Source organism: Brienomyrus brachyistius, chromosome 1 (assembly GCF_023856365.1).
Source record: "Brienomyrus brachyistius isolate T26 chromosome 1, BBRACH_0.4, whole genome shotgun sequence".
NCBI classification, from domain to species: domain Eukaryota; kingdom Metazoa; phylum Chordata; class Actinopteri; order Osteoglossiformes; family Mormyridae; genus Brienomyrus; species Brienomyrus brachyistius.
The window spans coordinates 35,401,581-35,422,994 of NC_064533.1; the positions used below are offsets into that span (position 1 = coordinate 35,401,581).

The 21,414-nt window shown below is 42.2% G+C and overlaps 2 protein-coding genes across 5 annotated transcripts; one reads left to right on the forward strand and one right to left on the reverse strand.

Annotated features, from left to right (window-relative positions):
* Window positions 1-395: 395 nt before the first annotated feature.
* Window positions 396-7,919, reverse strand: ercc3 (excision repair cross-complementation group 3). Of its 2 annotated transcripts, XM_049024381.1 has the most exons (15): window positions 7,686-7,919; window positions 6,721-6,923; window positions 5,964-6,200; window positions 5,801-5,850; window positions 5,514-5,649; window positions 5,203-5,370; window positions 4,850-5,054; window positions 4,117-4,431; window positions 3,848-4,032; window positions 3,465-3,667; window positions 3,282-3,378; window positions 2,384-2,501; window positions 2,173-2,291; window positions 1,514-1,663; window positions 396-1,291 (listed from the first exon to the last, which is right to left on the reverse strand). In XM_049024381.1, the coding sequence occupies exons 1-15, from the start codon at window positions 7,711-7,713 to the stop codon at window positions 1,154-1,156; spliced, it is 2,352 nt and encodes a 783-aa protein (XP_048880338.1). In that variant the 5' UTR covers window positions 7,714-7,919; the 3' UTR covers window positions 396-1,153. The 2 variants fall into 2 exon arrangements, with proteins under 2 accessions (XP_048880338.1, XP_048880345.1); XM_049024388.1 differs by lacking the exon at window positions 7,686-7,919 and having other exon boundaries at window positions 6,698-6,835.
* A 1,250-nt stretch (window positions 7,920-9,169) lies between these two features.
* map3k2 (mitogen-activated protein kinase kinase kinase 2) lies at window positions 9,170-20,031 on the forward strand. 3 transcript variants are annotated; one of them, XR_007398210.1, is made up of 18 exons: window positions 9,170-9,559; window positions 11,709-11,778; window positions 11,948-12,060; window positions 12,424-12,464; window positions 12,567-12,666; window positions 12,811-12,924; window positions 13,217-13,313; window positions 13,593-13,726; window positions 13,837-13,916; window positions 13,994-14,061; window positions 14,160-14,252; window positions 14,874-15,083; window positions 15,177-15,325; window positions 15,583-15,714; window positions 15,877-16,006; window positions 16,164-16,341; window positions 16,436-16,872; window positions 16,978-20,031. XR_007398210.1 is itself a non-coding variant. In XM_049015229.1 (17 exons), exons 2-17 carry the CDS (start codon window positions 11,775-11,777, stop codon window positions 16,653-16,655), a joined length of 1,863 nt encoding a protein of 620 aa, XP_048871186.1. In that variant the 5' UTR covers window positions 9,170-9,559; window positions 11,709-11,774; the 3' UTR covers window positions 16,656-20,031. The 3 variants fall into 3 exon arrangements, 1 of the variants encoding a protein (XP_048871186.1); XR_007398211.1 differs by having other exon boundaries at window positions 16,981-20,031; XM_049015229.1 differs by having other exon boundaries at window positions 16,436-20,031.
* The last annotated feature ends 1,383 nt before the right edge of the window (window positions 20,032-21,414 follow it).

Consider the following 21,414-nt stretch of genomic DNA (forward strand, 5'->3'; position numbering starts at 1 on the left):
ATGGCGCTCGGTATCCTCCAGCTGACACGTAACATTATAACAGCAAAGCACCGGGGCTCCGCAGTACTACCTTCTGTAATATTGGGAACAGTAGGAGTTAGGAGATGTGGGGGGACTTAGGAAGCAGAGGGACATTTGGACATTTACTTGTCTCTCTGGGGCCTACTGCAGACAGGATGAATCAGGATATGGGGAAGATTAAGGAGGATTTGGAGGACGGCTCTGTGCCAGTGCAGCTTTGAAGATAGACGTCGCTGTCCAGGCTGTTACATGGCAAGGCAAATCTATGGTGTGTCACTAGGGTTTGTGGAAAACCACTGGCTTTTACCTGGGCCTCTTCATTAAGCAGAGTGAATGAGTGAATATCCCTCAGAAATGAGTCATCCACTATATACTCAATGAAACACAAAACTCAATTTAATATTTTACATGAATTCCCATTGCTGATATTGCAATATACACATTTGTGTAAACAGGTAACACACTATTCTGTAGCTCTGCTCCAGAGAAACATCTCTCGTCAGTCACTTATGGTATTTCTCATTCCCCCCATTATAACTGCCCCAGGACCATGTTTGCCTGAGCAGGATTAGCTTGGTAAGAGACAACCCCATCTAGACAACCCAGTGAACGCAAGTGTAACAACTAAAAACTCATAGCCGTAACAAGCACACTGAGCACCATTGAACATACTGCATTGTAAGTACCGAAGCACTGCTTAACGCAGCGTGTGCTTCTGTAGTCGCTGGGGGGGCGGGGGGGGATGCACGGAACGGTCTGCTATTTAATATTAATATTGTGATACTACCTTACCCATGGGGCAAGTGATACATTTATGCCAATGCAAACCACATTGAGAAATAGAAAATTTACAAAACCAGGATTTCAATGTTCTAACCATTTTTTAAATAACGCCACATGAAAAGAAAAAAAAGAGAGACATGGTGTTATATCCTGGATGAATCCAGGCTCTGCACTGCTCATCTCCCACCATTAGCTCTGAAACAAATCCACTCTAAACTGTAGGTGGATTTGAGGGTTGCATGTCATCCAATAATTAACTTCCCTACTGTGTCCTCGATTAAGGCTCCCCTGCACTGCTTTGCGGAGGAGTTTGCCTACGCATTCTGTCCCAGAAGGCTTTCAGTGCGGTCTACTTCCTGAAGCGCTTGAACAGAGGGTGTATGTTCTTGCTGATGGAGTTCTTGCTGCTGCGTGCGGAGTGGTACTCCATGTAGACTGTGTCATCTGCACCCGACATGGAACTCATGGTGCCAGGGCGACGAGAGAACTGGAAGGGAGGCAGTCAGAGTGGCTTAGAGTCAGACAAACGCGCATCAGCAGCCGCAGAATAGCAGTTGCACACACCTACAACGAAAAAAAGTCTCAAGTGTGTCAAATCTCCATTACCTCTATTGATTAGCTACTGCAGTGATTTCATGCCTGACCAGCTCAGTACCACATCCTTACATTCACAACATAAAACAAAATGGAATAAGGTCACTCAGCATACCTGTAGCCTCCCGCTGGATTCACCCGCAACGACCTCTTCCTCAGCATCCAGGTCGGATGCGGCCAGAACCTTCTGCAGGAGTTGCTGCTGTTCCTCCTTGGTGGAAAACATGAGATCCTCATCCTCCATACCTGCCATCTTTGTGATTACCTAGAAAAAAAGCAGAAGCAAAAAGGGAGTAAACTCTGTTCTTGAATACTGAGATGCTGGATTATGCATACATTCATCTTCAAAACTCTTATCCCGGAGATTCAGGACAGCACTGAGCACAAGGCAGGGGTAGACTCTAGGCAGGGGTAGACTCTAGGCAGGGGTAGACTCTAGGCAGGGGTAGACTCTAGGCAGGGGTAGACTCTAGGCAGGGGTAGACTCTAGGCAGGGGTAGACTCTAGGCAGGGGTAGACTCTAGGCAGGGGTAGACTCTAGGCAGGGGTAGACTCTAGGCAGGGGTAGACTCTAGGCAGGGGTAGACTCTAGGCAGGGGTAGACTCTAGGCAGGGCATGCACACACTTCCACCTTCAACAACAGGCAATTTAAAGAGACCAATGAAATTAACTGCATGGGGAGAACAACAGCTGGGATCCAAACCTCCATCCAACCAGGGACAGATGAAAGGGCTATTGTGCCATGTAAATATTCTTGTATGTCCTGAACCAACCTTGAAACTGTAGCCCTGGTCCACTAGAAACCTCTGTCTCTTGGTAGAATAGGACATTTCCTGCGTGTCTTGAGAGACCAGTGAGTAGAAGTAGGCGTTGTATTCTTCTGCCACCATACCTAAGAGGAACAAGGTCGGGAACAAAACAGGTATCAGGAAAGGAACCATATGGAAGAAATAACAGAGCTGAGTGTGTCATCAGCACGGTTACCTTTCTTTGCACGAAGCACTCTGCCTAACCTCTGGGCCTCCTGTCTGCGTGATCCACCGTGCGATGAGATCTGTATCAGCACATTCGCTTCAGGAAGGTCAAACGAAGTGTCTCCAACCTGACATGGAGATGAGGGCACATATTTATGCAGGAGATCTCTAGACAACCACTTTTTGCCTCGTCCTCAGGGCTTTAACATGGTGAAAGTAAAAGTGACTGGAACAGCCCTTGTAGACCAATAGGAGATTCTTGACAGGTGCCTTGATATCTTTTTATTTTTTTGTTAATCACTGTACCGTGACATGAAAGCGCAGCAGTAGCATAAAATCCCGTAGCGCCTTGAGGCACCGTGAAAACCATATCAAAACACACAAATGAAGCAAACATTTTACATCCTTCATGAAGGATGTAACCAGCCATACTGCTTCCTATCAAAGTGAAAAGATATTCAAGATAACAAACATGGAATTACCCGACAATACATTCAATATGCTGCACAAATTACCAATTAAACACAAGAATGAATGGATAACAGCATAACAAAGTTTGCGCTACTGTGGCAGTAGATCCCTCGCCAGATAAAATCATGTAAACCTAGGCTACTCACTAACAGGGAAACCTTGCCAGGTTCACCAACCCTGTGTGCAAGCTATGGTATCACTAAAGGGACAAATTCTATCAGTATGGTTACATTTCCACAATCATAAATTCCTGTAACTTTTCACTTTTTGGGGCTAAACAAAGTCATCAGATCATAACAGGAACATGAAATTAATTTAACTTACAGAAGCCCCAGAGCTGTTTATAGGGCTCTTAGTAAAACATTTGATATCACTGAAATTCACTGAAGGATATGTGGGTCATGGCATTGCTTTGGGCAGGAAGATGAGGTAGCTACCTTGGAGATGAAGATAGTGTTGATCTTGGGATTGTGTTTGAAGTTCTGCAGAATCTGCATTCGCTCTCCCTGGGAGGTGGGTCCATAGATGTACGGCCTTGAGAAATAGCGTGATGTTTGGATTAGAGATGATACTCAGGGGGTGGAGTACTGGGTGGAAATAAAGCTCATGGGGAAGCTTACTTGTTAAGCCGAATGGCATATTCTTTGAGGGCGAAGACGTTGTCGGCGAAGACGATGATCTTGTCGTTGCGGCGCTCATGGTAGCGGATAAGGAACTGGCAGGCGCGGAACTTGTTGGGGTTCATTGTGTACAGCAGGATCCGCTTCTTCGTCTTAATAGATACGTATTCCCGGTAAAATTCAGGGGACATTGGACACCAAACCTGGAAGAAAATGGAAGGGAGGAAATGATGGGGCTAACGATCAGCAGACAGAATGCGATACACTGCCTGTTAACTCTACTAAAAACCTCAAGCGTGTGTGCTTTATACAATTAACTTTGAGGTAATCCCAGCTCTGGACTTTGAGTTATACTAAAACTGAGACCATCGCCTTGGACGCACCTCTGCACACTGGACTTTTGCAATGTAGCCATTGTTCTGCAGCTCCATCCAGTTGGCTTCATACAGCTTGGGGCCGATCAGGAAGTTAAGGTCCACGATCTTGTCGTCCTCTCGAACCAGTGTGGCAGTGAGGCCCAGCTTGCAGTGAGCTTGAACGATCGTCAGCACCCGCCGGAACATCCGGGCTGCAAAGAGATGCATGTTGGATGGGACCTAAAAATGAGGTATGGGAAACCTGCGAAAAGCAACACAACGGGGACAAAACCAACCTGGTATGGTGTGGACCTCGTCCAGGATGATGAGGCCCCACTCCTGGTTACGCATCCACTCCATGACCCGTTCTGCCTCCCAGGAGCGCTTAGTGGTGTGGCCCAACATGGAGTAGGTACTGATAGCCACCGAACAGCCTATGGGTTTGTCCTTGGCATCGGATGTAAAGCGGCATATCTGGCTGTCATCAATGGTGGACCACATCTTGAACTGTGCCTTCCACTGCTCCACCGACACCGAGGAATTTCCCAGGACGAGGCAGCGCTTCCTCACTGTGCAGGCCGCTGTTACCCCCACCAGGGACTTCCCCGCACCTGAGAAGCACCCAGGACCAGCAGGCTCCAGTTAACAGAATTACTAACATTCACAGCATCGCTAAGCCAACATGTGAGACACTAGAAACTTAAAAACTGATTAAAATGAACCATATAAACTTTTTACTAGCAAACATATTTCATAGTTATGGTAGATAAAACATCAGTTTCAATGCCGAAACTACACCAACACATAAATAAATCATTCCTTCCTATATCTTCCAATTTGAAGAACATAGAAACGTTACTAAAAATACTTAGACAACATCTTTAATGTCTTTTTAAAGCCTGTAAAAATGATTACAATGTGTCAAATTCTAATAAAATCTAAAAAAGAAAAAAAGAATAAATCACAGAGTTTTGCAGCTCTACTGTTCCGCCGTCTCACTGCCTCTGTGTCTGGAGAGTGCTCACTCACCACAAGGCAGCACGATGACCCCTGAGCGGGCTCTGCCGTTGCCAAACATCTTACGCAGACTCTTTTCCTGGTAGGGTCTCAGAACGGCTGTGGGCTTCAGGTCCATGTTAATGTCCGGGTTCACCGTGTCATTGCGGAAGTCATACTCCGCTAGGAGAGGGTACTCCAGCTGGATGCAGCGTTTCTGCAGCTCCTCAATCATCTCCTAAACGTGGCAAGAGAAGCAAAAGAATACAAAATGTACAACAGACGGGGAAAATGAACGACAATCCAGCCTGAACCCACCTCTTTGGATTCATAAACTACCCCCATGTTCATCTTTTTTTTTGACATCTTTTTTAGTAAAACTTCACCTGTCTAATCTCAAATGATACAGTTTGAGTCTCCTCTTCCTCCTCCTCTTCCTTGTCCATCTGCTCATAGTAGGTGAATATATCCTCAGGCACCTCCACACCTGAGCTTTGGCCCTCTGGCAGCTGGGACGTGGAAGGACCTGCACCATCGGCAACTGACTTTGAAATCTGGAATAAGAGGGGAAAAAGTAATTCATTACAATATCAAATTAGAGTGGGTGGAAAATATCAGCACACATTGCTGCTGTACTAATGTCTCTGCTGCTCTGTGCATTTCTCTGCGCTGACGTCACTGTCGAGGGTGTACGCACCGCAGATTTGTTTGAAATGACCTCCGTAATGAGTTCAGTTTCACCCCCTTCTGCAGTACGAAGGCGACAATCTCGGATGACGCTGTCCTGCAGAAGGCGCTGAATAACGTCAGGAAACGTGCTCTCCACAAAGTACCTGTTACATGCAAAAAAAACATTAGGTCTAGAAGGTCAAGCACATCTTATTGTTGAAACAGTAGTAACAGACAAGCAAAAAGTAAACTGCCCCAGAGACACTTGTCTCTCTAGTCTGAGAACCAATGTTGCCATTCCTGTGAGAAACTTACCTATTATGCTTGAGGACAAGTTTCACTTTTCCATAGCTTACAGTGCATAGCTGAAAGGGAGAAAGATATTACTTAATATTAAAGAATATTTGGCATTAAAAAGCCCGTTTACCTGGCAGAGAATATTTTTTGTCTCCCCACTTGCCCAAGAACATCCACTCACCTTGATGAACTGCACGATTCCATCAGGCACAGAGGTCTTGCTAAGCTTCTGCAGGTACTCAATGATGTCACCAGTCTGCAAACCCACACTGACAGCGGCATACAGGGAGTAGGCGGTCAGCTTGTACTCGTGGATGTGTGTGGGGCGGCACACTGGCTCTGCAATTGCCACCAGGAAATCCTGGGCGTATCTGTAAACTGGTGAGAAGGCTTCCAAGAAGATGTGGCCATCTGGAGCCTATGTGGCAGATAAGGAAAAGCTTTAAATAATTTAGGAAAGAGTAGAGAATCTTACAGTAACCATAATTACACAGAATAAAAACAATTTCACTTAAACGTATTTCACAGTCGGGTGTGTGGTTTTGCATGTTAGAACTGTCCCTGTGATGGGAAGGTTATCAGTTCAAATCCTGTGGCTAGAAGTGATATCAATACTGGATCCTTGGGCAAGACCCTTAATCCCACCAGGGACTGTCTGATCATGCTCCTCTATTGTACATCGATTTGGACATACGAGTCTGCTAAATATTCAAATGTGACAGTTACGTTTCACTTAATAAAATAATTTTCCAGATGGCACTTTTACTCCACTAAACCACCTCTTTTAGACAATAATTACAACTGACTGGTATTTAACATGGTTGTCAATACCATTTAGATAATTTATACCTGAGAGTATTAATGAAGGCAGCTGTGATTTTTAGGATTATGAGGAAACTAAAAAGTAACACACACCATAGTAGGTTCTTTTTACATACCACCCAGAGCGGACGAGAGCAATGGTCATTTTTTAGAAACATCTGCAGGCGATAATCCTTGGCTCCATACTCGTCCAACTTGGTGCTGGATTCATCTACTTGCTTCCCAGCAGCTGTAGGGATGGCCTCCTGGGACTCGCTGCCCATTGGCTCCTCCTCTTCCTCCTCATCTTCATAGGGGCGTTTCTTCGCCTTCTTCTTCTCTGTGAAGGTATACATGTCAAGTCACTGTGTGTAAAAATGCACAGAATTTCACAATCCAAACGCGGGAAGGTTAAGTAGTGCTCCTCACCAGTGCTAAACATACTGGCTAAAACAGTGTAATGCCACAATGAGCATTGAATGTTATAAAATTTTGACTTAAACTACACAGAGTGAATAAGCACATGCTTATCCAACACAAGGAGAAAGCCCACTTACATTTGTCTAAAAAAAAAAAGGCAGGTATGTGGGGAGTATAGAGCTCAGTCCTACACAGGAGTAGATTCACATTTAGATTCAATTTTTTTTTTTTTTAAATTATGCAGATAAATGTGCAAAAATATTTTCTTAAAACTATTTTAATTACCGTGAATAATACCATAAAGGTTCACCTATGTGTAATGATACTCGCACATAACAAAGCGAAGATTTTAAAAACATTTAATAGAATAAGAGACATATGTAATAACCATACATATCCTCATGGGAACTTCATTGAATTCATTTCCATGGTATACAAATGTCAAATCATATTACTGTAACCACTGAGCTAGAACTTAGGTCTTCAACACCGGTATGCGAGTTTCTATGCTGTATATGAAAATACGTAATTCGTTTTTAGCACTGTCAGCAGATAATATGGTGAATAAATGATTCGAATGAAAAATAATCCAACAGAATAAACAATAAACGTTACACCACTGTTATTGCTAGGTACAAGTTCAGAGTTTCAGCTTGGTAATATTAATCATCAAAAGTCTTACCCCGATCACCTTTGTCTTTTTTTACCATAATTTCAGATCAAATAAATTAATAAATATGAGGTAACGATACTTTGAAACTCCTCCACTAGACCCTACTTCTGTTATAATGAAGCCACTAACTGGCAGCTACCATTTTTCATGCGCAATAAACCGAAAACGAGCAGCCCGAAACCTTCTGACGGAACACAGCGCAGTCCCATCCGCGGACCCGGAAACTTCCACTGCGCATACTCCACACGTACGGAGCGGAAATGAGCGCTAGAGACCTAGCGTCCGTGTGGACTACAATAACCATCTGCCTCCGACGCTGTGCCCCATGGGATAGGCTGCAGTCTTGCCGCATCTGTATTGGATAAGGGCTGATGGATGCAGAGACTTTATTTAATATTTTGATTGTGGGCCGTGATTGAGGGGACATGCTTTCCACTATTTTCTTAACGTTCAAAGGTTTCATGAATACCCCATATATTTTATTATCTCTAATTAGTAAAGGTGATCTATAAGCATTTATTAATGACTAGATGAAGTGGGAAAATATCTGTTGTTCATCCTAGTGATATCTAGCCATTAATCCAACAATTCGAAATTTAGCAGGTTGGTATATTGTAGTAAAGTATATTAAGAATCTGCCATTAGTGACTTTAATGAAATTATAATTTAGTGCTTTATTTATTTGTGGACTATAACATTATATAAAATCCTATAGAATGTGGACTCACGTATATTTTTAAAATAATTTACAACAATTAATTTATGAGCAATTAATCTGGGATGTACACGTCATAATATTGAAAATATATTGCAAACTGTATACCACAGAGCCATGTCAAGCAATACATGCAAAATATTCTGGTAATATATTGAATCAGTCATTCAAGCATATGAAATATACATTTTCTGGCATAAAAGGAGACACCAGCGCCATAAAACATTATAATTGTATTTTTTACAATGAATGAAAAACACTATGCTATATTTTAGTCTGTTTCCATCCTGACTGTGAGATGATATACTGTTAACGTTTATACCGTAAAGGTGTTAGAAAGAGTATGCATTTCAGTGGTCCACATGTCTGTCATTATATAGTTTTAATTTGAAAATATAAATTTGTCATTTCTGGTTACTAGATCTATTTTAGAATATTTCGGCAAAGTAATACATTATATATTGAGCATATGTGCCCTTTGTAGTGGCGCTGTGAACACAACATAATGCAAACGTCTGTTTTATGCCTGATATCATGATATAGTTTTGTCACTCTTAAAATACTACGAATGTGACACTGTGTATTGAAGTTATTATTTAAAAAGGTAGATGTCAGGATATGTTCTATCATAAGTACGTGCGTACTAAATGAACATTATTACAACGTGTGAAATTTCTGGCAAATTACCATGAAATCGTCAGGGATTTTAATCACTCAGAAGTAGAAGGCAGTCTATTCAAGCAGTCGTAAAAAGATGTCTTCCGGGAAATAAGTCACATGACGACTCAACGTCAAAATACTGTACTCCTATTCGGAACTGTCTGTTGCGTTAATCTGGGGGGTGGATACGTGGAATAGCAAGTATCAAACAAGACATTTTTGCTTTCTTTTTGGGAGACTAATTTTCTGTACACAGATTCGTATTGGCAGGGATAAGACACCGTTAGGCGCAGCCCCCGACTATAACAGTAAGAGCAGATAAAGCATCAGATCGCATGGAAGGAAGTGTGGCCTGCGCCTAGAAACGCCGAGTGTGCAGCAGCCTCGGACTCCAGTGCAAGTTAGAGCCGGACCCTGAACTCTGCGGCTGTAAGGCGCCCATCATCAGGGCCGAGGCTCTAGCAGCCGGCCCTGTGAATGAGGAAGTAAACGGAAATAATCTGCCCGGGTAAGCAAAGCAAATTAAACATTTCAGACAATATATGCCATAGGTACGCGTACGGCTTTTTTGCTGGATTCTATATAGCTACCATAGTATCAGTACTAAAAATGAAAATCTAGTTTCACAGGCTAGCATTGATGCAGCGGCATGTCAACATCAGCGGACAAAACAGTTATCGAATCACTTAATATTACGAACAAGAAATTGCTTTCACATTATATGGTAGTTCTTTAAAATTGACACGTAAATAGTAAAGATTGTTTTAAAAGACCTATAGAGACGCATGCTGGTTAATTTGTCAGCGACACCCACAGCTATTAGCTAGCTAGTAGTAATTTTTTTTTTACAATAAGAGATTAATGTCATCGTCCTGTGTTCAAACTGCAATATCTTTAATTTAGAGTAATAATGTTGCTAATGCAGAGTTTACTAAAACTAAGTCATTTTAAAGTTTGTATATCTACTTTTATATGGTGTGCGTCTGCTGTAGATTTCGCTTAAATGCTAATGGCGAAACGACAGTGAAATGCAATATTAAATGTATATATTTTGGAATAATTAGTCGTGTATTCCATATCGATTATGGGTATTGTCGAGAACTGTAATGATGCTGAGATCATCCTGAAATCGGTACAATAACTCAAGTTCACAACATTTTGGAAAAATTACACCTTCGCGTAGTATCTAACGATTTGAAAATGGCTAAATGACAAACTGTGTTCGAAATACGATTCATTTTGATAATTTAGCTGACCGAAATATGCATAAAGATTCCCATAAGGCGTAAAACAATGCATGTAAGTAATATCTTAGAAATGAAACAGATTCAAATCCAAATACACATTAGTGTATCGTAATATCAAAGAGACCTTGGTTATAATAAAATAAAAAGAGCTCAAAAATGTACTTACTACAACAATGATATCATGGATGGTATAATATTAAAGCTGATTCACACGAGTAACGGCACAGATAATTGTCTATGTAGACTATGTAGTTGCATACGACATTCTTAGCGTATTGTAGTTTTATGTCAACACCACACTATGGTCAGGAATTAAGGTTTTAAATAAGATGCAAGCTGTAATTTGTAGTGAACTGAGGAATCAGACTTGTAGATGCTATGTGCAAGACCAAATACTTAAAATGCTTACATCCTGCACAGCTTGAACAGTCTAGTTGCACTATTATAGATGTTGGCCAGGATACAGATACTGTGGCCCTGGCAAAAGATGAATTGGTCATGGATAAGGAGATGTACAGAACTGGTTGTGAAGAAGAGCTAGATTCTTCTAATTTTACGCAGAAAGAATCTCGATCACAAATACCTTGTGGTTAATAAGTTATTTGGCAGTCTAGGAGGATAACATTGCACAACCAATGGGAATTAAGACATCAAACTGTGCTGTCTGGCAGGAATGTGGAGTACTTGAACCTTGGAGAGATGTAGCATGTGATGATGGTATGTAATCAGACTGAATTCTCTGCCAGACTCACTGTGCTCCATGGGGAATTACATACACTGAAGGACTGAAACCCTTGTTTTTGAGAAACCATCTTGGGTTATGATGTTGCTGGAGTGAACCTCTTCTCATTTTTCTGTTTTTAACTTGTCAGTGCAGTTTGGAAATATTTTAGAGCTGCTTACAGCGGTGATTGTGTTATTTGCTGTATTTTTTGTTCATTATTTGATTGCTGTACTTTGACATGTATGCTAACTGTGTGAAAGGTTACCCTTAAAGTTCTGATCGTTTATAACAGCATATAATGATTTATAACCGGATAGGATTCTTACCAAATTGACCATAAGTCTTAAATAAGTCTTGTGCAACACCCATAGCAGGTGAATTTAATTTCACATGCATTTATTCTTTCGTGATATCGAGAGTTAATTAGGAAAACACATTACCTTTCTAGAACGTCTTCCAGTACTGCTTGCACTTGTATGCTCTTGTACCTGAGCATTCATTGGCAGCTCAGCCTAGCTTCAGTTATGCCAAGTTGACCCCTTAACAAATGTATGTTTGTTGTGTTGCATTGTACATCACTATGGACAAAAGTTTCTGCCGAATAAACAAATGTATAGAAGGGTTTAATGTGCAGAACATGGCCATTTATTTAACTGTTAAAACCAATCCATTCTTCTCTCCTTAAGGAGTAAGGATCCCCTTCTGAAGGGAGAATCCCCTGCTCTGGGCTCCTGGGTCAATAAAGTAGCGCGATGGGTAAGTGTCATCACTCAGCTTCACTGTTCAGCTTCAGCTTCACCGTTCAGCTTCATGCCGTTAATTGCATAAGCGTGTTTGTCGGGTGCTGTGGCCGGTGTGCTGCATTATTTATGACACTGTATGATGTTTAAACTTTGGCACCACTGATTTCATGTGATCCCCACAGATGAGGCATTGAACTCGATCATGCAGGATCTGGCTGAGCTGCACCGCTCCAGCCGCCCTGCTCTGTCTCTTGCAGACCTGGGGAAGCCTAAAGCCTCCTCGCCCAAGAATCAGGTCTGGGTTCACCTTTGATTGCCAACGTGGAAATCCAGCAAACCCCCACATCTCACTCACCTGTAGTCCTCGTAATTACCTTTGCTGTAATGCTGATTTTATTACTGGACCACAGTCCTCTGTGGTCCCACAAACCTGATGAATAACGTAGCTGCTGTGTGCAAAAACTCGAAGTAGTTGTAGTTAAATAATAATTATATGCACAATAATTTCATTACTACAGTGGTGAATTAATAGACTCCGTAAAATTAAAATGGCACAATTTTAGTACCAAATTAACATTAGATGAGTAAGTAAACAGTCAGTAAAGCTTGCCATTATTGCATACTGCCTAAATTTGAAATGGACTTTCTGTTTTTGTAGAATGATGTGCGGGTGAAGTTTGAGTACAGAGGTGAGAAGAGGTAAGAGGAGCCGGAAAACGTTTTTTTGGAAGCCGTAGCTGTTCTGAGACTGATGCAACGGATGTGATGGAGTACCCATCTACCTTTCCTTTCGTTGCAAAGGATTTTGCAGTTCCCTCGACCCGTCAAGCTGGATGACCTGCAGTTTAAGGCCAAGGTTGCCTTTGGTCAGGCCATGGACCTGCACTACACCAACAACGAGGTAGGTCCTCTCAGGATCTGCATGGGAAACTTCACTGCATGGTTGAAATTATTATTTTTCTTTTTAAAGAACCAATGCGTGACTTTCTCTCAGTGGTCCTGTGTCTTCCTCCCTTTATTTTCTGATCTGGAAATCCCTGAATAGCTGGTCATCCCATTGTCCACACAAGACGACTTGGACAAGGCGGTGGAGTTGCTGGATCGCAGTGTACACATGAAGAGTCTAAAGATCTTGCTGGTTCTGCACTCCTCCTTACAGGTTAGAGCCTGTCCACTTCCCTTACCTTCTACATTGCTTTTACTCTTATTTGCTCATATTTTAATCATTTTGATTTCCAGTCATATTACTGCTTGTTTGCATTGTGTGCACCCTAAGGTTTCATTTACCTCTGTCATGTTATTACTTTATATTCTTTAGAATGAAATAGAATGATATGAAAGAAAGTAAATCATGATGTAAACGTAAGTGAACAAGGTTTTACTGCACTAGTTTGGCCTTTCATTGTGATGTGCAGTGGTACTTAAAGTGTGTTTCACAATGCTTCACTCAGAGCACCACTGGAAACATGGGGCTCTTGCCTGCCTTTGAGAACCTGGACAACACAGTTTTCAGGGGAACAGACAAGAAAAACATGATGACCTTAACTGGTGAGGTGTTTGTTAAATAAGCACAACAATGAAACAAGTTCTAACAGAGTAATTTCTTAGTAATTTCGTAGGAGCATTTGACATGTTTTAGACTCGTGGAAGAAGGTGGACCCTGTGATATTGATAGAAGCCAAAGAATCTGGAAACCAAGTTTTGAGATTGAAAAAATACTGCCAATGTGCAGTGACTTCACCGTCTGTATTATAAATGTGCAAAAAAAAATGTGTCCATGTGAACTTGGATGTTTAGTTGAGTTGCCCCTTTATTCTGCTTCTGCAGCGGGATCACATTCGAGTGACCGAAGCTCGCCTCCCCCAGGATACATCCCTGACGCCCTGCAGCAGGTGGCTCGCAACGGCTCCTTCACCAGCATCAACAGCGAGGGCGAGTTCATCCCTGAGAGCATGGACCAGGTGAGCGGGGCCGGCAGGGGGTAGTGGGGATCAGCAGGGCGGCCTCACCACTGCTACACTCACCACCATTCCCTGAGCTAACAGTTATGGTTTATGTCTCTCCGCTCTAGATGCTGGATCCCCTGTCCATGAGCAGCCCTGAGAACTCGGCCTCTGGGAGCTGTCCCTCCCTCGACAGCCCCCTGGACAGGTGGGACATGCAGGCCACACACTTTAACAGGTTGCACTTGCTGGGTGATTAGCTGATGATCATGCCTCTCCTTGCAGTGACACTTACCCCAAAACCCGCATGCCCCGGGCCCAGAGTTACCCCGACAACCATCAGGAGTTTGCAGGTGGGTGGTGACAATCTGCTGGGGTTCAGAGCAGTAGGCCTTCATCATCTCTGCATTAATGAATGTGTTAAAGATTTCTCTCCTCTTTGTGTTTCCAGATTATGACATCCCTGTTTTTGAGAAGACTGGAAAAGGCGGCACATACCCCCGGCGTTACCACATCTCTTTTGGTCACCCGGACTACAGCGATGGTATAACCTGACTGTATACACAGCTTTTGTGGTGATCATTGAGCTACTTGTATCCTCACTGCACAGGCAGCCTGTCCAACCAGAGCACTGCTGTTTGGATGCTCTTATAAAAAAAAACATTTAATGTAATTAAAATAATTTGGCAAAGTTTACTGAAGTAGGGGCATTGCACAATATGTTGGTAGCTTCCTTTGTTGGATTTAAACCATAGTAAATAGTGAATGTTTACTGTGTATATTTAGTAAGTATAACTTGTGGGTTTTGCAAAAAGTTTCTGATGGCAGAACAAATGATTGGTTATCTCTCTGAACAAATCAGATTGGAGAGCAGGTGGGTCCAAGCTACCAGGGGGGGTTGAGGCCAAGACATCTGCTTGGCTGGTCCTGCCTCCTCTAGTTGCTTGGAGCCACCTCCTCTCCAATCTCATTGGGTATCTCTCTGAACCAATCATTTATCATTCGGCCCTCAATGTTTGTGTAAATAAAACTCCCATGAGCCGAAATATAGTAACTTATTTGGTCATTTTTGAACAAAACAGCAGTGCTGGTGGGATCTGCTCTCACAAAGCCCTGTTAGATAAATGTGAACTGACTCGGTTTCCTGGTTTTGTGCCTCTCCCAGGCCGGAAGACATTTCCCCGGGCTCGACGCAACCAGGGCCACAGCTTCCGCTCGCCGGTGAGCTTCAGCCCCACGGAGCAGTCGCTGAGCACCAGCAGCGGCAGCAGCATCTTCACCCCCGAGCTGGAGGAGGCAGCCCGGCGCCGCCGGGGGAGCGACATCGAGGCCAATGCCATGCTCTCCGTCATGGACATCAGCCCGCCGAGCCGCTGTAGGTGACGCTGTCTTGCGATTGCGGTGGGGTGCCCTCCCTCCCTCCTTCCCTCCCTCCTTAGCTGACGCCGCTCCTCTCCTCTGCCCGCAGCACCACGTGCCCCTACTAACTGGCGGCTGGGGAAGCTGCTGGGTCAGGGTGCGTTCGGCCGCGTCTACCTCTGCTACGATGCCGACACGGGCCGTGAACTGGCCGTCAAACAGGTCCAGTTTGACCCAGACAGCCCAGAAACTAGCAAGGTAAGTCCTTTTTTTTCTGAATAGCCATTTACATGTATGCCTGGAATATCTTATTTTTATCTAACATTATGTTCGGCTATTTTTATTATGTCTTTAAAATATGAATATGCTTATAGTATTACATCTTGTATTCTTAGGGTATTTATTATTGGAAAAACCAGATAATTTGTATCTGCTAGTTTACACAGGGAAGATATCTTGCTGTGTGTATATCTGTGCTTCTGTGACTGTGCATGTAATTGCTTGTTTACCTGTAGGAGGTGAGCGCTTTGGAATGTGAGATCCAGCTGTTGAAGAACTTGTTCCATGAGAGGATTGTGCAGTATTATGGCTGTCTGCGAGACACACAGGAGAAAACGCTGTCCATCTTCATGGAGTACATGCCTGGGGTGAGAGATGTGCATCCACACAAACGTCCATATTGCACGTTGCATATTGCATATTGATAAGAGTGCTTCTTCTGGAGCTCTGGACTGTTTATGGAGGTCATTATGAAGTTTTTAATAACCTTCTGGTCACTTTTTATCACCAATGTCTTCTCTTCTCTTCAGGGCTCCATTAAGGACCAGTTGAAGTCCTATGGTGCCTTGACAGAAAACGTCACCCGGAAGTACACGCGACAGATCCTGGAGGGGGTGTCTTACCTGCACAGCAACATGATTGTCCATAGAGATATTAAAGGTCAGCTTCATGGCAAAATGGTTGAACCTTCAGTTACGGTTGGGTTTTAGGAATTGGTGGAAAATTGATAGGGATTAGTGGGAAAACACTGCTGGGAGAACTGAATGCTGGGAAATGTAGGCTTCTTTGAATGGAATGATCATGGTACTCTTCTTAGGGGCCAACATCCTGCGAGACTCTGCTGGAAATGTGAAACTAGGTGATTTTGGGGCAAGCAGACGCCTACAGACAATCTGCCTTTCTGGGACGGGGATCAAGTCTGTCACAGGCACTCCTTACTGGATGAGCCCAGAAGTGATTAGTGGAGAGGGGTATGGCCGAAAGGCAGATATCTGGTAGGGAGACATTCCAACCCTGAATCCTTATACGCTCTTGTTGGCTTGGTTGTTTGGTTCTCATTTTTTTTCCCCATCTCCATCCTTTGTCTAGGAGTGTGGGCTGCACAGTGGTGGAGATGCTCACACAACGCCCGCCCTGGGCGGAGTTTGAAGCGATGGCGGCCATATTTAAAATTGCCACTCAGCCCACGAACCCTGTGCTGCCAGCACACGTGTCAGACCACTGCCGTGACTTTCTCAAGCGCATATTCGTGGAGACCAAGCAGCGACCGGCTGCGGAGGAGCTGCTGCGTCACATCTTCGTGCAGTAGTTCCTCCCTCGAAGCCCTGACCCAGATCCTTTGCAGACCCAGACCCTGATCCCCCTCTGTGTATCTGCCTTCCCCATCCTCTCCAAGTCTTTTGTTTAAAAAGGAAAAAAAAATACGGAAAACACTTAGAACTATCAGGGTTTCACCTGTGTCTGTTTGCTCTTACAGTTCTGGAAATAGACTGAGTGAAAACATTGCACCTTAATTTCACTGTTGGGTAAGTGCCCGTAAAGACAAAAAGACAGAAGTCTTTGTAGTTATTTTATTTTTTTTATATATGTATATCTATCTTGTGGAGTTGATATTTGTCTTTTTAATCCAGTAGTACTCTGGATCTGTCGGAGCTGAGAGAGACAATCTGGTTTGATTCTGAAACGTACCAGTGGACCTAACATTTTGACTTCTGAGAGCTGCTTACATTTGGATGTGAGGAATTCTGTCAACATAGACTTATAAGTTACTAAAAAATTTAAACCTTACAACCACAAATGTCCTATAACTTGAATAGTACATGTTGTGTGATATTTTAAGCTCTGTTCATCATTGCCATCAGTTTTGTAAACTGTCTTCTCTGTCTGCTACTTTAAGGCTGTATTTGCATTGTAACTTTCTGGAAAACAGCCTTTTGCAAAGTTTACTAAACATTCGTGTAGATATCGTGCATTTATCTGCATGGCCCTCTGCCTGGGAGTCATTGCAGCTCCTTCCCGAGATGACAGGATGTAAGCGTGGCTCTCCTGCCTTCCTTTGTGATCCACCAATATCTAGTTAGAGGGGGGGCGGAATGACTGGATGCCTCTTAAAAATCCAGAGAAGTGTAGCCGTGTCTCGGTAAACAAAGGGTGGCATCCAGAACTGCTGGTAGTGTGAGACTCCACTTGTTTTGGAGCCGAGCAGCAGGGGTCTTGGTGCTTGCACAGCATCGCATAGGCCTGTCATTATGAAGCCCTATTCTAACAAGGCAACAGATGTTCTTTCACACATATGTATGGTATGTACCTGCAGACAAATCCTCTGCAGTGAAGTTTGGGTTGATTTAAATAGATCTGGTCACGAAAGCCAGTATTGGGTAGGAAGCAACCAGGTTGTCTCTCACCTTGCTTATATTTCAACAGTGCCAATCACTAGACTTATCAGTACTGTTATTACCAAGGCCCTTATTCTTGTTATTCTATTATTTCACTATAAATATGAATAGTGATTAGTAAGATTTCTGCACTCAGTGTCCTGGGTCGAAGTTGTAGAGACACAAAGTGCTAATTACAATCAATCCCTTCTCCTATCGGAGAAACAAAATGTAACTTTAAAAACACAAGACATTTGTAAATACTCATTTGCAGGTGTTTGTTTTTTTTTTCTTTTTTTTTTTTTTTAAAGAAAGACCTCAGTCCTGAGTTCTGCCAATTCTGTGGTCTTTTGTGTATATAGGGTCTGGTTGGGGGAATGGTCTCCTAGCTCTGTACCACTTTAGGTTTGAAGGTACCATTACAGTCACAACCTTAAGTTTTAAAAAAAGTAAGCTATTAAATAATTACTATTTCGCACATAAGAAATAAAGTTATCTGCCCTCCCATGCTGTAAATCATACAGATCCATTTTGTGATTGTCATAGTGCCTATGGGTTGCGCATTTTTGTAATTATTCTGTTTTTTTTTTGTTTTTTTTTTATGGTACATATTGCACTTTTCAATGTTGCAGTCCTGACCCGTCCTTTTCAGCTGACGGTACTGTCCATTCCTTGGTTATTGAAAAAGCTGGAAGTTTTAATCATCTTAGGAGTTGGCAGGGCAGACAGCATGTTTCATTTGACCAGAGAGCAGGGTTTAAGTGGTTTTCTTGTGTTAACTTTAAAATTATATTTCAAAAGGCTTTTAGATTTGTTTGCCTTTTTTGAAGGTATAAAGAGTTCAAATTTTATCTGGTACACATTTAAAAAGGCACCTCAATTTGCATACTTGACTTATGACATCATGAAAACCCCAAAGTGACCTGTCAGTATTGGTCATAAAACATTGCTAGTCAAGCTAACTTCAAAGCAGGTTAGTTGATCCTTACCTCGTCTTGTAGCTTTTGCTTAGAAAAACACTGCTGTTGTCACAGTAGCAAAGGGTGATGTGCTTCTGCCCTCCTGGTACAGCTTAAGTAACATGGAGCTTTAAATGGTTTGAATAATTGATTTACAACATTGGAGGATAGATATTTTACAGGCGAAAACATCAAATCACAGTATGAATTATTTTTTTTTTTTGTTGATTTAACTATTGTTGTATGTACAGATTTTTTTTTTTAAATGTTGGCCCTTTGCACATTTTTGAGGAATATGATTTGTACACTGATGTAATAATTGCTGAGTATGCTGGCATGTACAAGTGTGTTGTGTAGTTTCTGAGCGACTATGCGTTACCGCTTCATGTGAAAGAGCCCGTTCCAGAATGGACAGGGATCTTTGTGTGCCTCCTTTTTTCGTTCGGGCTCGGAGGCAGCAGAGCAGTGCATTCTGGGAGCTCTGCTGTTGGAAATATCAGGAATGTATCATCCTAAACCCTCAGCTCCTGCTGGCAATGTACACCCACGATACTTCAGATGCCTTCTGCTCTTTCACTTGAATCTGACTTAGCTTAGGGCTGTTATTGTAGTAGCAAGGTGTTTGTATAAAGCACTTAAATGATGATGAGAAAGGGGGGCGGGGCGCTGCAGCCCTCCCCATGAGCTTCAATGCCTTTAAGCAGAAACATACAGCACATACAAATATAGTTCAGTCAGTACTTTTAATACCACAATGCCATGACTGCTTCTGCTGCAGAGTCCTGAGTGCACTTTTGAGGATTTCTGTGTTTGCGTGTGCATGTGTGCAAGTGTATGTGTGTGTGCGCGTGTATATGGTGTCCACCACACTGCCTGCTCCCAGGACACTGCACCCAAAATGCCCAAGCATTCTGGCTGTATGACTTTTACTGGGGGGTGGGTAGGGAGAAAAAAAATGTACAAAATGTAGAAACTTACGAGACTTTTTTTAAAAGTAAAGAAGCGGTAACACTTAACTGGTTCCGAACGTATATCCTCCACCTTGTTCTCTTTATCTATTGTATAAGAAGCCATGTTTATAATTATTTGGTTTGTGACCAATAAGCCTGTTTATATCAAATCTGTATATCAGTGGTACGCATATTTTTTTTAATATAATTATTTTCTTTTTTTAAGATTAAGATTTTATGCATGATAAAAAAAAGCTGCAAGAAATGACAGGACTTGTTTTTGATTAAATACCCAACACCTCATCTGATGGTGAGGACCAGTTAAGTTTACACAGGAGATCAAGTGTCTGGACAACTGGCCCTTTATAGAGTGGTAATGGTAATAAAAAATATTTATTTCACCTGTGTGTCTTGGGTCATTCTTCTGGTTGGAGTCCTTCTGGTGTTTCAGAATTCTTTTGGTGTATCGTTTACTTAAAATGAGTATTTCAGCTAAAAACATACAAATGAACAAATGTGTGTGTATGTAAGGAAACGATCGCTTCTAACTACATAGTGAGTAATTGCTAATTGGTGAATTACAGCTGAACTTGAACAACTTAGAGTTAATTATTCGTATCAAGGACAAGCATTACAGTAGGTTGCTTTGTGGCCGTCTGGGTCTCACACAGACGGCAGGACCCCGGCTTATCGCCCCCTAATGGGTCTTCCCCGACTTGTGTCCTGTGTTTTTTGGGACAGGCTCACTGCGAACCTGTATTGCATAAGCAGTTATGGAGTTATGGATATACAGATAAATTTGATAACACCAACACGTTTGTTTGAGTATATAAAAATATAATTTGGTGAGACTTGCATACTGCCCGTTTGAAAAATAGTGTATTTTAATGAAGCCTGGTTAACTGGTATTAAACATGGGGCTACTGTGCAGGCTTTATCTGCCCAGGATCTGCACATCCAACACTGCAGCCACACTTCCCTGGAGTTTGAATAGCCTTCAAGACACACGATGCAGAAATCATGTTCCTCTTCAGATTCTCTTTGTTTTCTTTATACTTCTCTGCGTCATAGTCTTTTTTGTTATTCTTTTTTTTTTGCTTTTTTTTGTTTTTTGGCGACTGCCCTGACTGTCCTGCCCTCATTCCTAATTACATTTGAAGCTTGTTCCAAAATTTCGAGGGGAACCCCTCTGGCATACCCTCTCACTCTTGGCATACTGGAAAAAAACTGAATATTATTTCTATTTTTAGATCCATAAACTACAGTTAAGAATTATACAGTATAAGAATTATACAGTATAAGAATAGCAGTATACTTCGGACTTAAACTGAAAAAAATGTGCTGATTCTGAACTAAAAATGTTAAAAGGTAATGATATGTAGTCTATTTCAATATGGCTGGTTGGATTGGGGACAATTGTAACAAGTTGTTAATTTAATTTAAATAAAAGCTATGGACAGTAAGTATGGACAGTAAGTCAAAAATTACTTTCATACCTTCAAAACAGTTATTTTTGCAGTATAAATATAGCATTTATACAGTATAAATGTATAAATGTATAAAATTTTGCAGTATAAATAAGTATAAATGCAGCAGCAGATGATTAAACTGTATAGTTTTTCTCTGGTGGAGAGAGGGCCTAACTGAGCTTTTGCAGTATGAGTATCATCACTCTAGCATGTTTCTAACTGGAGAAATAAGACTTGTTGCACCCGTCCCTTGTTGAACCGTCCTCAGTCTCCCCTACGTTAACAGGTTGGGGCTCTGAATGTACATGAACATGG